This window comes from Corvus kubaryi, unplaced genomic scaffold, assembly GCF_017639235.1.
Source record: "Corvus kubaryi isolate FWS band 111438036 unplaced genomic scaffold, C.kubaryi_AGA036_p1.0 66, whole genome shotgun sequence".
NCBI classification, from domain to species: domain Eukaryota; kingdom Metazoa; phylum Chordata; class Aves; order Passeriformes; family Corvidae; genus Corvus; species Corvus kubaryi.
The window spans coordinates 21121491-21139737 of NW_024582054.1; the positions used below are offsets into that span (position 1 = coordinate 21121491).

Here is an 18247-nt window from a genome sequence, read left to right on the forward strand (position 1 = left end):
GCAGCCACACAACAACCACGTTCTATACAAGCCATTTATTTGAAATGCCAACTATATGTAGGATAAAGTCAGTGTTACATGCTTCTCAGCAACAGTAGAAAAATAGAACCAGTGAAAACCTTTTTACAACTGTAATGGTACTCAAAAGAGAAATGTATTGTTTTACAATGCATCACACAAGACTAGAATTCAAGTTTGGAGGTACCTAAATAAAAATACTATCTTTTTTTTAAAAAACACTATGTACAATTGAAGCGTAAACAAGTTTTACAAAGTACTGGTTATGCAGGTTGTAGAAAAAACACTTGCATAGGACATGAAGTCAGTTTAAGAAAGTTTTCTGAGCCTTTAGCATTGAAGGCACTTGACTTTATACCAGTAACAACACAAGGACAAGAAACAAATCCGTAACACTGCCAAGGGCAGGGCTGCCTTCTGGCAGTACAGTTAATTACAGAAACCCCAAATGCGGTTTTACAAGTTTTCCTCTAAGCTGTTCCCTGCATCCAGCAGGGCTCAGCACTTCTACCATAGAAGCATAGAATTCTTAGAAGAACAGTGCCTCAAACAGCATTAGTGTTCTTTCAAAAAAACCCCCAGAAAAACAACCAAACCAAAAACTCAAATAGAACACCCAACCCCCCTAGCCCCCCGCCCCAAACCCAAACCAAAGAAAGCCCTAAGACATACATTTGGGACATTCCGGGACCAAAACCCAAGCTTACAAGTACAGGTGGCCACAGCCTTAGTTTTCGTAAGTGAAAATCCTTAAGAACTGGAAAAATACAACAAGAAACTGCCAATCAACACAGCAGTTACTAATACACAACTACAATAATTCTGTGGAACAACAAAACGTTTCAAAGGAAGAATGTGTTTCAGGAATTAAGTTATTCATCCATATATTAAGGAAAAGAGGAGTTGGGTTTGGGGAAAGGGGAATAAGACCTTTTTGCATGTTGCTCACTAAATCCAAGTCTGAGCTCTCTCTTTTAATAAGAACAAGGAGCATGAGTCTCCCCCATTCAAGAAAACAATGTTTATACCTCTATCCTCAAGCAAAATAGTCAATAATCTGTAATCTCCATCAAATTTATAGAAGGTAAAGGTGTCAATTTCCAGCCTAATCAGAAAGTGCTTAATGTAAACAAGGAGCTTCTGCACCAAAGTTTCAGTAGACAGAGAACAAGGAGTAGCAGGTAGCACAGGTACGTGTGTTGTGCGAGTGAGATGTAGGATGAACACTGGCTTCTGAATAATGCTGCCATGAAAAATGGTCTCACCCCTCCCTCTGCACATCCTAAGTAGGGAATCTTGCTCTGGAGTACAAAAATACAGTTCCAGTAATTCAAGAAATCCTTATTTTCCACTTCAGACCAGTTGCCCTTAGCTGCCATCTTCTTCCCAATTCAAAATATACAAGTGAAAACACAGATTGTCTGCATGGCCTGATTGTCTTTGTGGCCTCAGAAGGACTTGTCTTTCATTCTGCATCTACTTTTATTCCTTCTTTTTTTAATACTGCTCAGTTCCTGAGACTTCAGAAGTGATTTTGTATTCTAAGACGCAGATGTGTCCTCCCCCGAGGCATTTCTCACCAGCTTATTCCAAAGCAAAGCATTTCATGATTTTCCTCAAACCACAAGCCCAAAACTTCTCATCTTCATCAGCCACAACCCCCTAAATTTCAAGCTTTAAAGTTCTATCTGTAGACCTCGGTCTCACCTCTGTTCAGGTACACAGTGCCACACCAAACTATGATAACTAAAATAGTTTTCCTGAAGTACATCTATCAGTTTTAGGTAAAGATATTGAGAATAATCAGTCTTCTGAGGACAGCTGTAATTTCTTAGCAATTAAGCTGCCAACACACACATGATCCAAGTCCAGGGAGTTTCAGGGTTCTTGTGTGTGTGATGAAAGTTACTGGTTCTAGTGAGCTGGTCTGATGCTTGTAAGGATGAGACCCTCGTGTGCGGTTGGAGCTACACAGTCAGACAGCACCGTGCTCAGATCTTCAGAAGAAACCCAATGAGCCTCAGCCCCTTACTCTGCAGCAGCACCATCCCCCCACTGACACCTTCTTGCATTTAGAAATGTTCAACACCACAGTCCCATGGAAATCCCACAGATGGGTGATGAAGCCAGGACCACCCAGTGCCTTGACTGTGGGCAAAAAACAAGATTAAAAAAGCTGACAGAGGGGAAAAAAACCCCAAACCTCCCCCCACCCACAAGACACAGCACCTGCACAGTTTAGCTAAGTTTCTGCTCCAATCCTACACCATGCTTTCCATGGCTGCATCTCAAAAGCAGCACCTGCACAGCTACCATGGAAGCAGGTCTATAGATGTGTCTGCAGGAGACACAGGGCTTATTGGTTTAAAGACCCATATCTTCATTTGTCTAGAAGCTATTTGGTAGTTTGGAAATGCAGTATTCAATATATTTCAGTAGCACTGTGTTGTTACCAGGCCCTGCATACTTTAATGAAACACATTAGGTAAGAATCTGCCATCAACTAAAACCACAAGTAAAGTTGCAGCAAGAATTCTGTTAAACAGTATTAAGCACTTTGAGCTGCAGGAAACAATTCAACCTAACCTTAAAGCAGTCCTTAGGTCACACCTGGGACTATAGTTTTCTGCTATAGGGAAACTCATTATAGAAACTGCATTTAACCTCCCCAAACAGGACCTTACCAGCAAGCACTACTCTGCAGTGGCATCAGATCCCTATCCTGAATGCAATGAATTTCTTGTTAAAACTGCACAGTGAGTATTAAGGATGCACCGCATAATTGTAACCGTTCCCCTGGTGCTCTGCTGAACCCCGCTCCAGGGCAGGAGCCAGCCCGGAGCAGCATCCTCCCCTCCTCACATCCTGTTAACAGGGGAATCTCACTTCTGTGCTTTCAAAAAGCAAAGCCAGGCAATGGAGGTGGAATTTAAGAGCGCCAAAGCTTCACACGTGTGGTGATGCTCAAGCAGTGACTCTTCCCTTGGATTTCGCTCACGGAACAGCTGCACCTGTGGAGCCAGCGCCACGTGAGGCCAGGTAAGGAACACTGAGCGAGTCACTGAGGCTGGAGCCCTTTGTAGCCACAGGCAGGAGAAAGCAAGGCCATGGGCTGGCACTGCCGGGGAGGGGACCCTCCCACGTGTTCAGGCAACGGCAAAGGTTCTATGCTTCGTCTTCCTGACGCTCCACGAGTTAGCAGGAATCCGCTCATCTGGTCTTCGCTTACCCACGGATGAGCAGCTGGAAGAACAAGTAATCACTATAATTCCTAACAGCATTTCTAGATTTATTTCTGAATGGGCAAATCAACAAGTCTAGTCTGTCTAGTATGTGCTTCCAGGTGATCATGAAGTCCTCCATGGTCACAGCCAAAGCAGAACTAAACAGACTCAAACTGTCATATTCCAGTGAATTTCACAGGAATTTGGATTCCTAAATATCCTTCTGAAGTCTTAAAATCCCAAATATAATTCTTGAAGTGGGTTTGCTATCTATATAAAGAAAAGACCAGCTGCCAGAACATTTCAAACAAAATATTAGACTGGATTCTTGCCATAGTCGTAAAAATCAGGAAGATTTCAATCTAAACAAACAAAAAAAATCTAACTAAAAATGTAGGTTTTTTGATGTGCTGTTCTTTGGAATTCCTATAATTAAAAAATAAACGTGTTGTTATTATCTCATAAGAAGATACATTTCATAATGTGCAACCCAATGCACATAAGGAATCAGCATGTGAAAGGGTAAATGCAAAAGTATGAAAATACAGTCCTTTAAATGTGACATTAAAGTTTAACATATTAGTACAAAACTAATACACTAAAATAGATGTACAGGTGCAAAAGGCTACAAGGTTGTAGAAAAAAGGTACCAGTTTCTGTTTTTTCTAAAAGGCTTAATTAAATCTGCTCCAAAAAAAATTGCAACAAAATAAAACCAGAAGCAGCATTAAAACCAAACTGATAACATGCTGTCTCTAATAAAGCAATGTATGTACAAAAGAAGTGAGCAAAGCTGAATTTTTCTGCTGGCATGAAAGAATTTCTCTGACAGAAGTCAGGCCAAAAGTTGCAAGGAATGGGATGTTTACAACTCTTAGGCACAGAGAAATAGTGGAGGTTGCTTTCATAGGGCAGATTTTTTGTACAGGAAGTCTGGTTTGTTTGGAGACCTCCTTCCTCTGCTTACGCCATCTTCCCTTTCCAAATCTGCGTTCCTCTGTGCTCCATGTTCCAATGGCTCATCATCTGCCAGTCTCCTACTGGGTCTCTCTTCTGGCATGTCAGAGTTGTAGGCAGAGAGTGAAGGTCTGTTGGAGGTTAGCCCATAGGTTAAATCCGTTTCCATTTTTGTTCTTCCCCTGACGTGAACAGGGCCACTGCCAGCATTTTCCTGGGTAGCCAGGGCCAAGTCCAGTCGCTGGGGAGGTTGTTCTAAGACATCGAGGTGTATTGGCTCATTCTTTTGCCTGTGTTGATGCCCATCTTGTGAGAGCAGGTATTCCCTCCTAGAATCCTCTTGCTTTTTAGGAGATATCTGGGAAGGTAGATAGGCTGACTTTAAGCCACTTGGTGATGCCTTATTGTGGCTGTACAAATCTGGGCCAAAATAAATGCCTTGTGAAGGCGAAGGACTGTGCCTGTTGGGTGCTGGAGTAGAGGGTCTGCATGCAGCATTAGAGAAGTCATAGAAGTCAGGATACTCCTGGGGGTTTTCTCGAGCATCTATTTTTTGCTCTATTGCATGTTTTTTCCGAGAAGTAGGCATGTGTCTGTTCTGAATACATGAAATGTGCTGGGGTGGGCCGGGCCCTACCTCTGTAACCGCCTGGCTTAGCTCCGTGTCCACCGTGAGCTCTGGTAATCTTCTGTCTTTCAAAGACATTGCTGACACACCCATGGCGATGTCTGGCATCAGTTCATTTAGCAAGGGCTGAGTGCACTGGAAAAGAGAAGAAATTGGTCCATGGAAACAAAGACAAAAGCTAAACACAAACTGTATTTAGGATGGTTTTTGTAACTCAAAATGGCATTTACTTAATCTACTTTTGTCTTGCCAACTTCAGCCTGCAAGTTTCCTGCACTGTTTAAAGAACACATCTATCCACCAACCTTCACCTTCCTGCTTCTTTACTTCATGAAGCTGTTGTGTCACAAATACAGCTCCTCTTAAATTCATCTTGCCTTCAACGTGCAGTAAAGGACACTGTACTGCTGAACTTCTTAAAGGCAGGCCTGCTTTCAGCCACTTACAATTTTCAAACTAAACAAGAGCCCAACAAATGGTTTGTCAAGCACACAGTTCCAGTGCAGAGAAGCCATGACACACACGTGCCATCGCTGTAGACACAACCCTTCTGCCTGCATTCCCCGTTTCAAAGTAAGTAAACTCCAGACAGCCACGTGTGTCCAGGACAGCCTCAGGGCTTGGGGGAGCATCAGTTACAGGGCTGACTAGATCCAGAGAGTACATGGAAGCTGTTGCATGGCATTCTTCTCCACCTACCCCATGCTTGCCTCGGTGCAGAATTGCTCATATTACAGCCTTCCAGACAGAAGAGTGAGAATTTCTACTCACATTTATCATTTTTCATGAAAGCAACTTTAGTAATCATTGATTAACAGTAACTCACAAATTGCAGAAAGAATACAGAACAAAAGTATCACCTATATTAAGCCTATGCTCCCCCTTGCATTATTTATAGACATATTCTAGCAAAAATATTTCTGAGATGAAAAAGGTTACTATACAGTTTCCTTAGGGAAGTCTGTTGATCAAAGGAGAGTGACATGCTACAAACCCCACTTTTGAACAAACAATGGCACACATTTCTAATGTTTTCTACATATTTCATATTTTACTCTAAAACAGAAAAAGAAGTGCAATATATTTAAGACAGTTGCTAATGGGAAGAAAATAAAATCCATTTTTCCAATCAGAACTCGATGCTCAAATCTGCATCTAATGTGCCACAACTATGCACTGACAGTTTTTTCACTGCAGAAATAAATTACCCAATTCTTCATTTTGCACTTCCTGTACTTCACAAAGCTATGTCTTTACTGAGTATCTTATATTTCATTGTTTTTATTGCATCATATTGTAGTTCAGCAACTATAATGACTACTTTTAAATGCTGTAACAAACCCCTTTGTATCAGCAATTACCAATTTCTGCTTGCCAATTCCTTTTCAAGTATTTCTCAGCTGTAAAGCTTTCACACTCTTCACATGCGTATAAAGGCAACCTGTTTACTTCAGACTACTTACCTGTGAAGAGCCAAAATATCCCCACTACTTCTACCTGTGAATTACAGTGTGCAGTCCACTACTGAAGTTGGCTTATGCTTTGTTTTAGTGTAGAACAAACTACATTTGCCACACAAGGGGTGGCTGATGTCACTTGGTCAGTTCAGCCTGGAGGAGACTGAGGGGAGACCTCACTGCAGTCTACAACTTCCTCTTGAGAGGAAGAGGAGGGGCAGGCACTGATCTCTGTGGTGACACTGACAGGATTGAGGGAACGGCCTCAAGTTGTGTCAGGGGAGGTTTAGGTTGGATATGAGAAAAAGGTTCTTCACCCAGAGGGTGGTTGGGCACTGGAACAGACCCTGTGGGTCCCTTCCAACTGAGGATATTCTGTGCTTCTATGATTTCAGAAGATTCCTGAGCTTGCCATTTGCCCCTCCAACAATGCTCCTGCCCCTGGAACATTCATTCTCCCAGGGATTAGGGCATGTCTTTGGGATAGAGAATACTGACAGACAGTTCAGCAGAAAAACCTTCTCCTAACTGATAAAGATGCTCTTTTCATACAAACCCAAGTTACTTCATCATAACAATTCTCCCCAGCTCCTTCGATGAGGTACTTTGAGTGGCCAGAAATAGGCAGAAGAGGAGGAATCCCAATACTTACTACTTGTTTCTCCGCTGCCATCACTGCCGCTGCCGCCGCCACCGTTTGCCGCCCCAGGGCCGCAGTGTTGGTGCAGTCGGGAGGCGCTGCCTTCACGCCAGGCAGGTACACAGGCGGTGCAGCCTTGGGGGCTGTCCGCGAGTGGAACAGCGAGTGGTTACAGGGGTAAGAAAAGGAACGGGAAGGATGTTGACTCGGCACCCTTTGTTTCCAGCCCACTTTGAACTGGTTATGAATAGGAGTTGCTGGTGGGTGGTATGGAGGTGGAGGAGGGGGCAGTGGTGGATGGAAGGCCACGAAAGAGTCCAGTTCTGTAAACATGGTTTCTGCAGTGGGAGTGCTGTTGACGCGACATCGTCCAGACTGTCTCACTGTCAGCAGTGGGCTTTCATCCCCAAAGCGCTCATCAGGAAAGAATTTGTGAGGATTCTGCAAAGGTAAAAAACCCAGCATGTAAAAAGACAAAGCAGGAAGCCATCTAGAAAATCTCCCGAACTAACACTCTCAGAAACATGCCAGTACTGTAACTGCCTGGTTGTGCTATCTACGAGCCCGCCAACACTCAAGGTGACTGCAGCAACCATGCAAAATAGATTGGGTTTTTTTTTAAATACGAAGCATCAGATTCACTGTAAGCTGACCAACAAATGCATTTGCTTTAGCGCCAGTGTATAAACAGAAGAGGTATTTTCAGTTTCCCAGTTCTGACATGTACTGTGCAGACCTACAGTATTAGTTAGCACTTTTTCTCTTCTCTAAGAATAAATAATAACCTAGGCTTCAAGTTATGGTTCTACTGCTCTCATCAACTCTCACTTTAGCAGTTCTATTTTGTCCCCAAAATCTGTGTCAATAAGAGCCTCCTGAATGGCAATGACTCTTTAGAAAACTATTTATACATGGCACTTACAGGTTTATAAAATCACACACATCAAATGCAACTGGCATTTGCACCTGGACAGTCACACAGGCACTTCAAAGCACTTGTGCACCTGCATGCATACTATTGCAGAGCACACAATCAAGTCCCTTCATGGTCTTGCACAGCCATTCTTCATACCTGCAGGAGCTCAGCAGCAGCATCGGAAAGCCCAAATTCCCGCAGCACGCGGATCTGGATCTCGTAGCTGACAGTGGCGCCTTCCCCACAGTTCAGGGCGTAGGCTCTCTGCACCTGCTCGGTGTGGCGCAGCTCCTGCAGCCGCTTGATCATCTCTTTCACAACCAGGAGATTGGGAACTGGAGGGATAACAGAATGGGGTAGGGATAAGAGAGACTCCTTCTTCTCAACTGTGAGACAGTAAGTTTGATTGCAATGGTTAGATTTACTCTGAAGGAAAAAAAATCTAACATCAGGCTGCCTTGGCTTTATTTTCTTTAAGAAGCATGCTGCCAAGAACTGTTCAACTTACACATGTTCCACGGAGCATCATTAAGCCACATGGGATAACACACACCATATGAATGATAAAAACATACACCACTTCTCCAGCTTCTGCTAGAATGAGCCACAAATAGAGCCTTCTCTGTAAACCCCTTATGATGCAGGAATTCCATGATTTGAGGTGGGGGCAGGATATCTTAAATAACAACTGAATGTTCCCTCATGAATTGTACAGGCCAAGAATTCATTGATTTTTTTGGCATACACTTCATACTTCTAACGCAGCTCAATAATCACAAGACCATAACACCAGTATGTAACTAGAGAAAGAGCATTTTACAGAAGTTACACAAACTGTAAGCCAACAAAAACCTGTTAAAATTATGTTGTTTTATGCAGTCATATTGAAATAATGTTTTAAAAACCATTCCAAAAGAAAGTAATATATAATTTTGGGTATTTATGCTGTTGCAAAACTTTCTCATGCCACTTCTTACTGCTGTTTGATGATGAATGATATTTCTCTGGGGTGTTTCTGTCCTGAGGAAAATGTGCATATAATAGAGAAGATAAATCCAGATCTCTGAGTGTGTAAGTCCTGGTGTCTGATCCTTCACCAGCTTTACAAGTGTTATGTATTACCATGACCAGATGTCCGTATTGAAAGCTCACAAAAATTAAACAGATCAGACAGCAAGAACAGTGCGAAAAGACATTTGCATTACAGAGAAGCAGAAAACCCAACACCACACAACTACAACTGGTCCCAATTTCACAAAGTTTACATTGGTACATGAAGGAGAAGTATATGTAGTGCAAAATATTCCCCCCCTCAATGGAGTTCCTGTACTGGGAGGGGCGGGAAGGAACCCATTCTAACCAGTCTTCAAGGCTTGTAAATAAGTCTTCCATGCTACCCTCCAGTTAAATTCTTCTGAAAAATCCTGGTTTAGCAGCCAGATGTTTAGCTATAGCCAGTATTTTGCTAATACTTAAAGAAGAGGATTTAAGAGAAGTCTGAAGCAGTTCTCCAAACTAGTAGTCATAAAAATGACATAAGGTTTTCATTAAAAAGTGCTGTCTTCTCAAACCCTGGTTTGTTTCTGGTTTGGTTGTTTTTTGGGGTTTTTTTTTACTATTATTCATGTGAAACACACGCAAGAAAGATTATGTATATAAAAAAATACAATTCTCTCAGTTGCAAGATTTCTAATTCAAACTGAAACTGGAAAATACATAAGGAAACCCAACCACTTGCAGAACCTGGCCTCAAATTAGAACAGGCTTCAGCTGAACTCATTTTACAATAGTGCTGCAGAAAGAGCACTATAACATGCTGCCAGCAGGTTTGTGCAAATCCAGTCCTCAGGCAGTGGGTCCAGGGAGAAGCCAGGGACAGATGGAGAACAGCCGAGCCGTGAAGCACCCCCTGTTCTGAGCCCAAGAGCCATGGAGGCGATGCTGCCCAGCTCTCCCCCTATACCCCCTGTGCTCCATCTATGCTCCAGGATGGATTTCTGTACAAGTTAGAGTTTGGGACAGGCTTTAATCTCCTCAAATTAACTGGGCCCCATCTGCTCATTCTAGCAAAAAGGCATTGGCAAAACAATCAATTCTTTTGCTTAATTACAGGACTAAGCAAGGCAGACAGTTGCCAGGACACAATTCCTGTCCTCCAACTACTGGCCAGGCTCAGAGTCGTATCTATGCTCAAATCAAAGGGCTGGCAATAATTCCTACCTATTAAATTGTACAGAACAAAGCTGCAGGGGAGTTTCAGATTGGTCAAGATGTCTCATGCTTGCCAACAGTGCCAGTATTTTTTAAGAACATGAGAACTTTTGCAAAACAGTAAAGACCTCTGAGAACCTGCTGCCATTCTCAACTTCTTTGGAAATTAAGATTGAGTAAAGTGTTATCAAAGTCCTATCTTATATTAAATAGTTTATATTCAATTAATGGTAAGTATATTTATGCTTTTCTGGGGAGGGAAGTCTAAGTACTATAATGCACTGTTGAGATGCCACAGTTTTGTTGAAAGCTCCAAATTTCTAAAGAAGCAATTGGTATTTTTATCAAATTTTTCAAACAGTAAGTTTTCAAAAGCTCCTTCTAGGCTTTACCAAGTTTCTTCCCAGGCCACAAGAAGCAAACAGATCAAAACCATTCTACAAATTTTCCTAGAAATCTTATAGCTAAACAGTGTTTCAAATCTTCCTAACACCACAAATTAAATTCTCTTGCAGCAATTTCACTCCATTTCTTTTGTCCTGGCTCTACCATCTATAAGAATAGTTTATATCTACTTCCTTTCAACATAGTTGACTGAAGAGAGACATAATTGATACACAAAGAGCTTATAAAATGGGGAATGTCATAGGCACAGCATTTTCCACTTCCTTCACTGAATTAAAATTTAATCTTTTAATATAATATAATATAATTATATTATAATTTAGCTATCTAATCCTGTCCTCCAAAACATCCACTAACCCTTCCAACTTGTCATCAGTTTCAAGTTTTGCCAGTGCATTCTCTGTGCACACCAAGTATTAACAGGACAGCGGAAAGGCGAGAAGTGCTAGATGCTTTAGGAACCCCACTAGATACATTCCCCTAGTCTGACACCAGAAGATCATATGCATAAATGACAAAATATATTTAGTATGTACTTTTCTGGCTTGCCTATGGGGAATGTCACACCAATCATCCTGAAGTCAAGAGAGGCCATATTTACTTGAGCCTATAAAAACGTACTCTGACACACTCTTCCACAAGGAATCAAGTTAGTTTGACTTCAAAGCTAAAGTGGATTTGGTAAATTGAAGTAAATGTGTTTTGAGTGCCTACTTCCAGTACTTTCCTGGCATACTGAGTTCAACTGATTTCCTTACAAGTTATGTTCTCTGGCTTTTGATTTTTAAAAGAAATTTTCCAGACCCACAGATCTTATCTATATTGGACAACTGGTTGTATAAAACTGAGAACTCGGTAGAAAATTCTGAGAATAGAGAGCCAGGCTCCAGCAAGTGTTCTACTGTGTTTAACCAGTCCAAGGGTTTTGTTTTCTAACTTGTTACTCTGCCATCCAAAACCAGTTAATGTCTTTAGGATAGACCAAAGCAAAAGGACTATTCCTGGTGCAGAACTAGTCTCTGAGGAAACAAAGTTCAATAACTGACACTCACTCCCCCCAGGCCCAAGCCCCCAAGCACTCCCAGGAGATCACTTGGCACGGGAAGCGATCAGAGCTCACCTGGGATCTCGTTGGCTATAACTGAGGGAGGACTGGTCTGGTTAGTGCTGACTTGCTGGTGGGTGATCACATGGCAGCACTGCGGCACCGCGTTGTTCACCATGTACAGCGTGTCAGGCACGTTGGACATTCGCACCATCCGCAAGCGAACGAGGTCGGTTTGCTCCACCATCATCTCGTCCAGCACAGACTGCAACGACAGCCGCCAGAGCCTCGTGAAGGCACCGCACACACCCCGCTGCCACTGCTGCGAGCACAGCCCCAGCGACACAAGGCCAGCCACGTCTACACCACAGTCACTTTGTCAGGCCACAAACAATATCTGGCTTTTCATCAGCATTTTCTATTCCATTTTCCAGTCATGATCATAGTTGAGTTTCAGAGCTAAGAGTAGGCAGGAGAATAGTTTGGGAAGGATGCTTTGTTTATTTTAACCTGTCAGATTAGAACTGACCTTCTCGAGGGCAGACACCCTGGACTTACACAATTACTGCCTATGAGTCTCAACTTTCTGTGCCATTGAGTAGAAGGCACTAGCCTGAAAATGAAACATCATTCCCTTAGACATCTTAAAGAATAAAAAAGGATTTATGCCTACCCTTTAAAGATTCTTACTTAAAGTTAAATGAATTTATTTCAAAAAACGGGAGACTACTAGGGGAGTAAAAAAAAAAGATCAAAACCCACTCATTCACAATTTTTTCCTTTTACAATAATTAAACTACTACTAATAAATTAAACAGGAGGAGTAAAGTTACCAGAGATTATGTATGAGAGTCCTCCCTCTAAGGTTAAAAAGCCAATAATACTTTAAAAAATATTGACAGCATAATATGACACCAATACTAACAAGCAGGAATCCTGACACGGGTATGGGAGGTGTTAGAATGCACTTTTTACTTTGGGTAACTACTAAAGCACTCCCATGGCATATACCTGAAAACTAAGAGTCACAGCTTTTATCACATTTTTGTTAGTTTTAGCAATCCAAGATACAAAGAGAACATTTTAACCAGCTAGTGTTCCTTTGCTGTTTTAGTGCCACTTGTTGCTCTCTAACTGCTGTGCCCAAAATGCAAAGTAGTTTTATTTCTTCTCCTCCCTCACAGAGGACATTAACAACAACTCATACCCTTAGAAAACATTTTCTCTCTTAGGCACAGGGCCAAAGCTCCAAATTCACCAGAGCAGAGGTCAGAGTCTGTAGGTGATGTGGATGTGCACAGCTTCACCTAACCCTCTTGTTCTGCTGTCACCTGCACCGCTGGGACTCTCAAGCCCACAAGTCAGAGCACCCTGAAGTGGTGGCATTAGTCAGTGACACAAAAGGCTCATTCTGCCAAACAGAACGCGGCACGTTCCTGCCCCACGCAGCACCATCTCCACCCTGACACCAAACTCACCACCAGAGATGCTACAAGATCTTCACCTTGACAGTGCTCATGCAAGAAATTAAATAGGGAAGCAACTGCCTGAGAGGGAAACAAAGGACTTCATTCAAATCAGACACAGGATATTCATCCCATTTTGTGGAGGATCACGAGATTTTTGGGTATGTTCTGATTCAAACAAGAAGATGAAACATCAGTCCTGTGCCGAATAGCAGTTCCCCACCCAGCTCTGGTGGGAGCTGGGGAGCCTGAAAGAGCTGGCACCAAGGTTGCTGACTAGCTGCAGACTGGGACTCTCAGGCTCTCACCTTGCCATCCGCCTGCCAGGAGGGCTGCCGAGGAGCTGGGCCGGCAAACTGGCTGGAAACCAGGGAGGTTTCCCTCAGAACGCTGCTTTGTTTCCGGTGGAATTTCATCAAGATCTGTCTCGCAAACATTTCAATTTCGACAAAAAAAAATTTTGTTGAAATTTTTCTGACCAGTTCTAGAGACTTGAGCCTGATGATCAATCTTGTAAGTCTTGTTAAATTGAAAATGTTAGTATTTTAGGCCAGTACATATAAAGAGACACAAAACACACCAAAATCTTTCCCTGTTTACAGAACCCCCTGATGACTCCAATCTGAGAACAGTCATGTGTTGCTGATATTACCTTAGCCTCCTCCACATACGGTGAGAACAGTCTTGGCCGCACATATATTCCAGCATTTTTTTGCCGCAGCCAGGCATTTGACTTTCCACCTTCTGATGTTGGTAGCATGTCTGAAGGAGGAGTACTAATCAGGCCTCTCTTCATCTTTAAGAATCAAGAAAGAGTTTCATGTTTTTTAAAATATTAATATGGTAAAAACTTGCAATAAATGCATTTTTTACACTGAATCCTTACACCACTGATTTTTCTTTAGCCTTCTGATAGATTTAAAGGACACAAAATCTAACCAGAAAAAGTGCTATACATCTATTACTCTCAATGATAACATTTTAGAAGTTAATCTTTAAAATAAATAAACAAAACCAACACCCACCAAAGCAAAAAAGCCCTCACACCTGAACACTGTAACATGTGAAGTACAAAGAACCCAGAGATGGTATTTGTATGAGACTACTGACTTACTGCATCACTCAGTACTTCACTATTCATGGGTAAGATGTGCTCAATGCGGACAAAAGGTAGAAGTGGAGACAGGATCTCCCTCAGCTCTTCAATGTCAAGATCTCTCCTCTTCACACCTCTTTTATTCACACTGTGAGCTGTACCACTGAGTAAATTAGGCTCTGTGGGAAGGAGACATGTTAAGTTTACATGAGAAAGTTTAAAGAGGATAGCGAGAGGTACAGGGCGTACAGGAAGTGATAGAAAAGGAAAAAAACCTCTCATTTTATATCAATAGTGCTCATCAGCACTGTTCCACAAAACTAACAACTGAACATGGCACTTAGTGCTATGGTCTAGTTGACAGGGTGGTGATTGGTCAAAGGTTGCACTCCATGATCCTGGAGGTCTTTTCCAATCTAAATGATTCCATGATTCTACTTCATGCCTTGAAATCTTATATGAAGCATCCACAGAGACAAGTTCATTTCATACAAGCACAGGTCATTTGCACAGCTGCCAGTTTCAAAGTGTAAGCCAGGCAGAAAATACAAAGATAACACTTGGGATAAACACTTGGAAAGCTCTATTAAGAGCTATGCTATGAAAACATTTGTACCTCCCTGCTAGCAGTTCCCAAAAGGTCTCTCTCCTGTAGCTCCTTTCCCTTTCCCCAGCAGTTTTCAAAGACACTTTCTACAAATCAAGGTCTGAAGAGTCCTCAGGGATACATTATTCTAGCTTCCTTGTGTAACCCACCTCAGTAACATGTCAAACCCACTCCAATTGCTCTTAGGATCACAGGACACCTATTTGTGCCAGGAGTGGGTATCTTCCTTGAGACAGCAAGATGACCATGTACCCACATGTGTATTTTAGGTACTGTGACCAACCTGAATTTGACTGGCTTCCCTCTCTGAGGGAACCTGTCAAACATACCCACCCTCCCTTGGTACATGCAGCTCAACTTTTGTTCACAGCTCATTACATTCTCTAATGCATTGTGGCATTTTAGTGACACCATCACACATTCAGAGCTGCAATATAAGGAGTGCCACTGAGGAATTTAGATGAAATTACTAGACTAAATCTGCCCCTAATCTGACAGAATGTGGCATCGCTGTTATTTCTGCTTTTGCTTATTGTGTTATCTGATGATCCCAGATAAGAGAAGTGAGAGCTGTTTATTTAATGAATGCCAGAGAAAGAAGCTGTGCAGTGTTCCCAAAGGAGCAGCTTCTGCCCCAGTCCAGGTCTGTTACTGTTTAACTGGCTCCATTATGTTCCAATGTGCCCTAGGACAAACACTTGGAAAATCTTGTTTTGGAAATAGGTTAATACTTACTCAGGTCACTAGAAGCACATCCTTTAACTAACTTTTTGTTGCATTTTGTAAAACATGTACATGACAAAGCAGTTGTATTGCAAGCAGTAACAGTGGATTTCAAAAGCATGGCCAGCCCTCCCAAGACAGTAGTCACACCAGTAGTGCTCTGTTTTCACTCTGGCAGGTTCTTCCCTTTCTGTTCCTCTTGCGGCACTATGTGACTGACATTTGTAGTGCAGATGAACTACAAGATCCTTATATTTGTTATTTGGGAAATATACGTTTAACCTACTTTCCATATCCAACACGTGTGAGATTGCCCTTGAAGTTACCACTCTAGGCTCATAAAAATATATTTACATCTACTTTAGGGAAAACACTGGTGCCACTTGTTGGCTTATTTCTCTCTACCAGATTCCTGTGAGAGAGACACACAAACTGAAGTGAAAGGCTGACACATTAAACTAAGACTGCTGTAAGAAGCCTGCATAAGAAGATACTGCAGGGTTTTTTTATGTGATGAATTAGTTACAAGAAAAATAATTCTGAGCCAACAGGAAACCAACCAGACTTCAAATCAGACAATCATAGAGACTGAAAAGACCTCTAGAAGTTCAGTCACAACCAAGACCATCTTCCCACACCTCCCCAGCTAAGGCACAGAACACTGCCCTTCACTGCATCCAGTTGGGATGTGAATACCTCCAAGGATGGAGATCCCACAACTAATGTGGGCAACCTGTGCCAGTGTCTGACCATCTTCACAGTTTCTTGTATTTCAGTTAATGCCTCATCTTGTCCTGGGTGCCTAGAGAAGAGTGCTGCTCTATTTTCCTTGCTTCCTGCCATTAGATATTTATAGACTTTGCTAAGATCCCCTCTAAGCCTTTTCTTCTTCAGGCTAAACAATCCCATCTCCCTCAGAATGCTGTGTTCTCATTTTTTAGATAACAAAACCTTTAAAGAAAGGAAGAGCACTTGCTTTGTTTTGACTGTACTATGGACAAAGTAGACTGAATTTCCGTATGTTACAGACGATTCACAAAATAGAACTGCCATAAATTTTGGTTTATTTGGTTTAGTACTGCACGGTTCAAAGGATCCTCACCTCGATCTGCTATCCTCTTCATCAATTGGTGTTCTCCCCATTTAATCAGATATTTAAGAATATCTTGTTCACTTGCCTGTAGAAACAGAAAGTCAGTAATCTGTATATGCTTAATTTAATGTCACATACACACACACAAAAGAAAAAAATCATCACAGGTCTTTTACAGCTCTAAAGAAACACAGCTGTACCAAAGCATGAAGTATTTGCACTTTATGATCTGCTTACCACCTTCTCCTAATATTTTAAGCTGTACTACTGGTATATCACCACCATAATTTCTAGATTCATATTATTTACTGAATCCCTAGGAAGAGGAAGACGTTTTCCACAGAAGGAAGAATTTTATTTAGTATGGAAACTTATAGGTATAAAGTTTGAATTACTAAATTTAATTAAAAGGGGCAGTTCTACCTCTGGGTGTTTCAAACTTTTGTTTAACATTACAAATTCAGCATCTGCCAGCCTGAAAAATGATGAAAATAATCAACCCTATTAAATTATAATCTATGTGAAATTTTTTCAGTAATACTACAATTAAAACAACTTTGCTTTGTTCATACCTATACACGTGCTGACCACTCAACATTCTTACAGAAAAAAAATCATGTACTAAAAAATTTATCTATGTAATTTCTTAACGAGTAGGGTAGGAAATTTGGTCATAATATAAGCTCTTATGGAAGATCAACACTACTGTTAACTGTAATGTCTGAAATGTTTCGAGTAAACAAATCTTTAAAAGAACCACTTAAAATAATCTCTAGCACTTACTTTTTTATAAAGGATTAAGATTGAAATGAATGCAGTTAAAAAAAAAATCTAGTAATCTTTAAGCTATAAAAAATTATTAAAATCATTATAAAGCTATCTCCTCTGAAGAGAAACAGCAGCAAAAACCCAGAATCTTTTTATTGGCCAGTACCGTTCTCTCTCCCTAAAACCACACAATCACTGAAGGCAAGTCACAAAAAACCCCCTAAATTCTGCAATACTTGTCAGAGAAGGTATTTTTCTCTCTCCACAAAAATAAATCGAGTTTTCTGATTTCTAGTTTATTAGCTCCCACTGCCCTAAATTAGTATGTGTGTTGTTACAGCAAAACTACTCCCACCACGTAATTTTATAAATCTCTTGAACAGGCAAGGCAAATGTTAGGTTCAGAAATGTGTTGTTTAAAATAATTTGCATCCATTTATAAACCATTATTAGACTTCTAAGCAATAGCATATACCACATTTGGGTTGCGTTACAAGCCAAGAACAAAACAATCTCCTTAATCACTACTTCCATTTCATTTTTTTACATATTACAGAAGGAGTGCTTAGTGTGTACAAGCCTGCTTCAGCCTACAATTTAACTATTCCCAAGCATTTCTAGCAATGGTATAATACATCTTTCTAGCAGGACCAGGTGTACTCTGCAATGCAGGTTACCTGTAAATAGTCAGACTGAATAGCTGTGAGCAGGTGGTCCTTGCTGAGTTCATAGAAGACCTCTGAAGTCATGACCTGGGTAAACTCCTCACAGAGGAAATGTAGTGCTTGGCGATGTACCCACTTGGAACCGTACGGCTGAGAGCTCCACTTCAGAATGGCAATTAAGGTGTCCAGTGAGATGCTCTCAGCAATAATATCTTCACAGCCTACAAAACAAGGGCAACAATCAGTGATGTTGTTACAGAGGCACTTTGATCCTGAAGGAATAATACACGTGGCTAAATCTGTAATATAAAGGGTCACATGACTCCCA

General features: G+C 41.4%; 1 protein-coding gene across 3 annotated transcripts in view; it reads right to left on the reverse strand.

Moving 5' to 3' along the window:
• Nucleotides 1-20: 20 nt before the first annotated feature.
• The window catches only part of BTBD7 (BTB domain containing 7), a 56295-nt gene continuing 38068 nt past the window's right edge, over nt 21-18247 (reverse strand). For 2 of the 3 annotated variants that reach the window (XM_042047741.1, XM_042047739.1), the window contains 9 exons: nt 17932-18140; nt 16496-16571; nt 14082-14242; nt 13620-13763; nt 13276-13389; nt 11577-11766; nt 7997-8175; nt 6937-7365; nt 21-4962 (listed from right to left, as the gene is read on the reverse strand). In XM_042047741.1, the coding sequence (XP_041903675.1) occupies nt 4147-4962; nt 6937-7365; nt 7997-8175; nt 11577-11766; nt 13276-13389; nt 13620-13763; nt 14082-14242; nt 16496-16571; nt 17932-18140 (2318 nt within the window). In that variant the 3' untranslated portion in view covers nt 21-4146. The remainder of the gene's footprint in view (nt 4963-6936; nt 7366-7996; nt 8176-11576; nt 11767-13275; nt 13390-13619; nt 13764-14081; nt 14243-16495; nt 16572-17931; nt 18141-18247) is intronic. The other variant, XM_042047740.1, reaches the window with a different exon arrangement.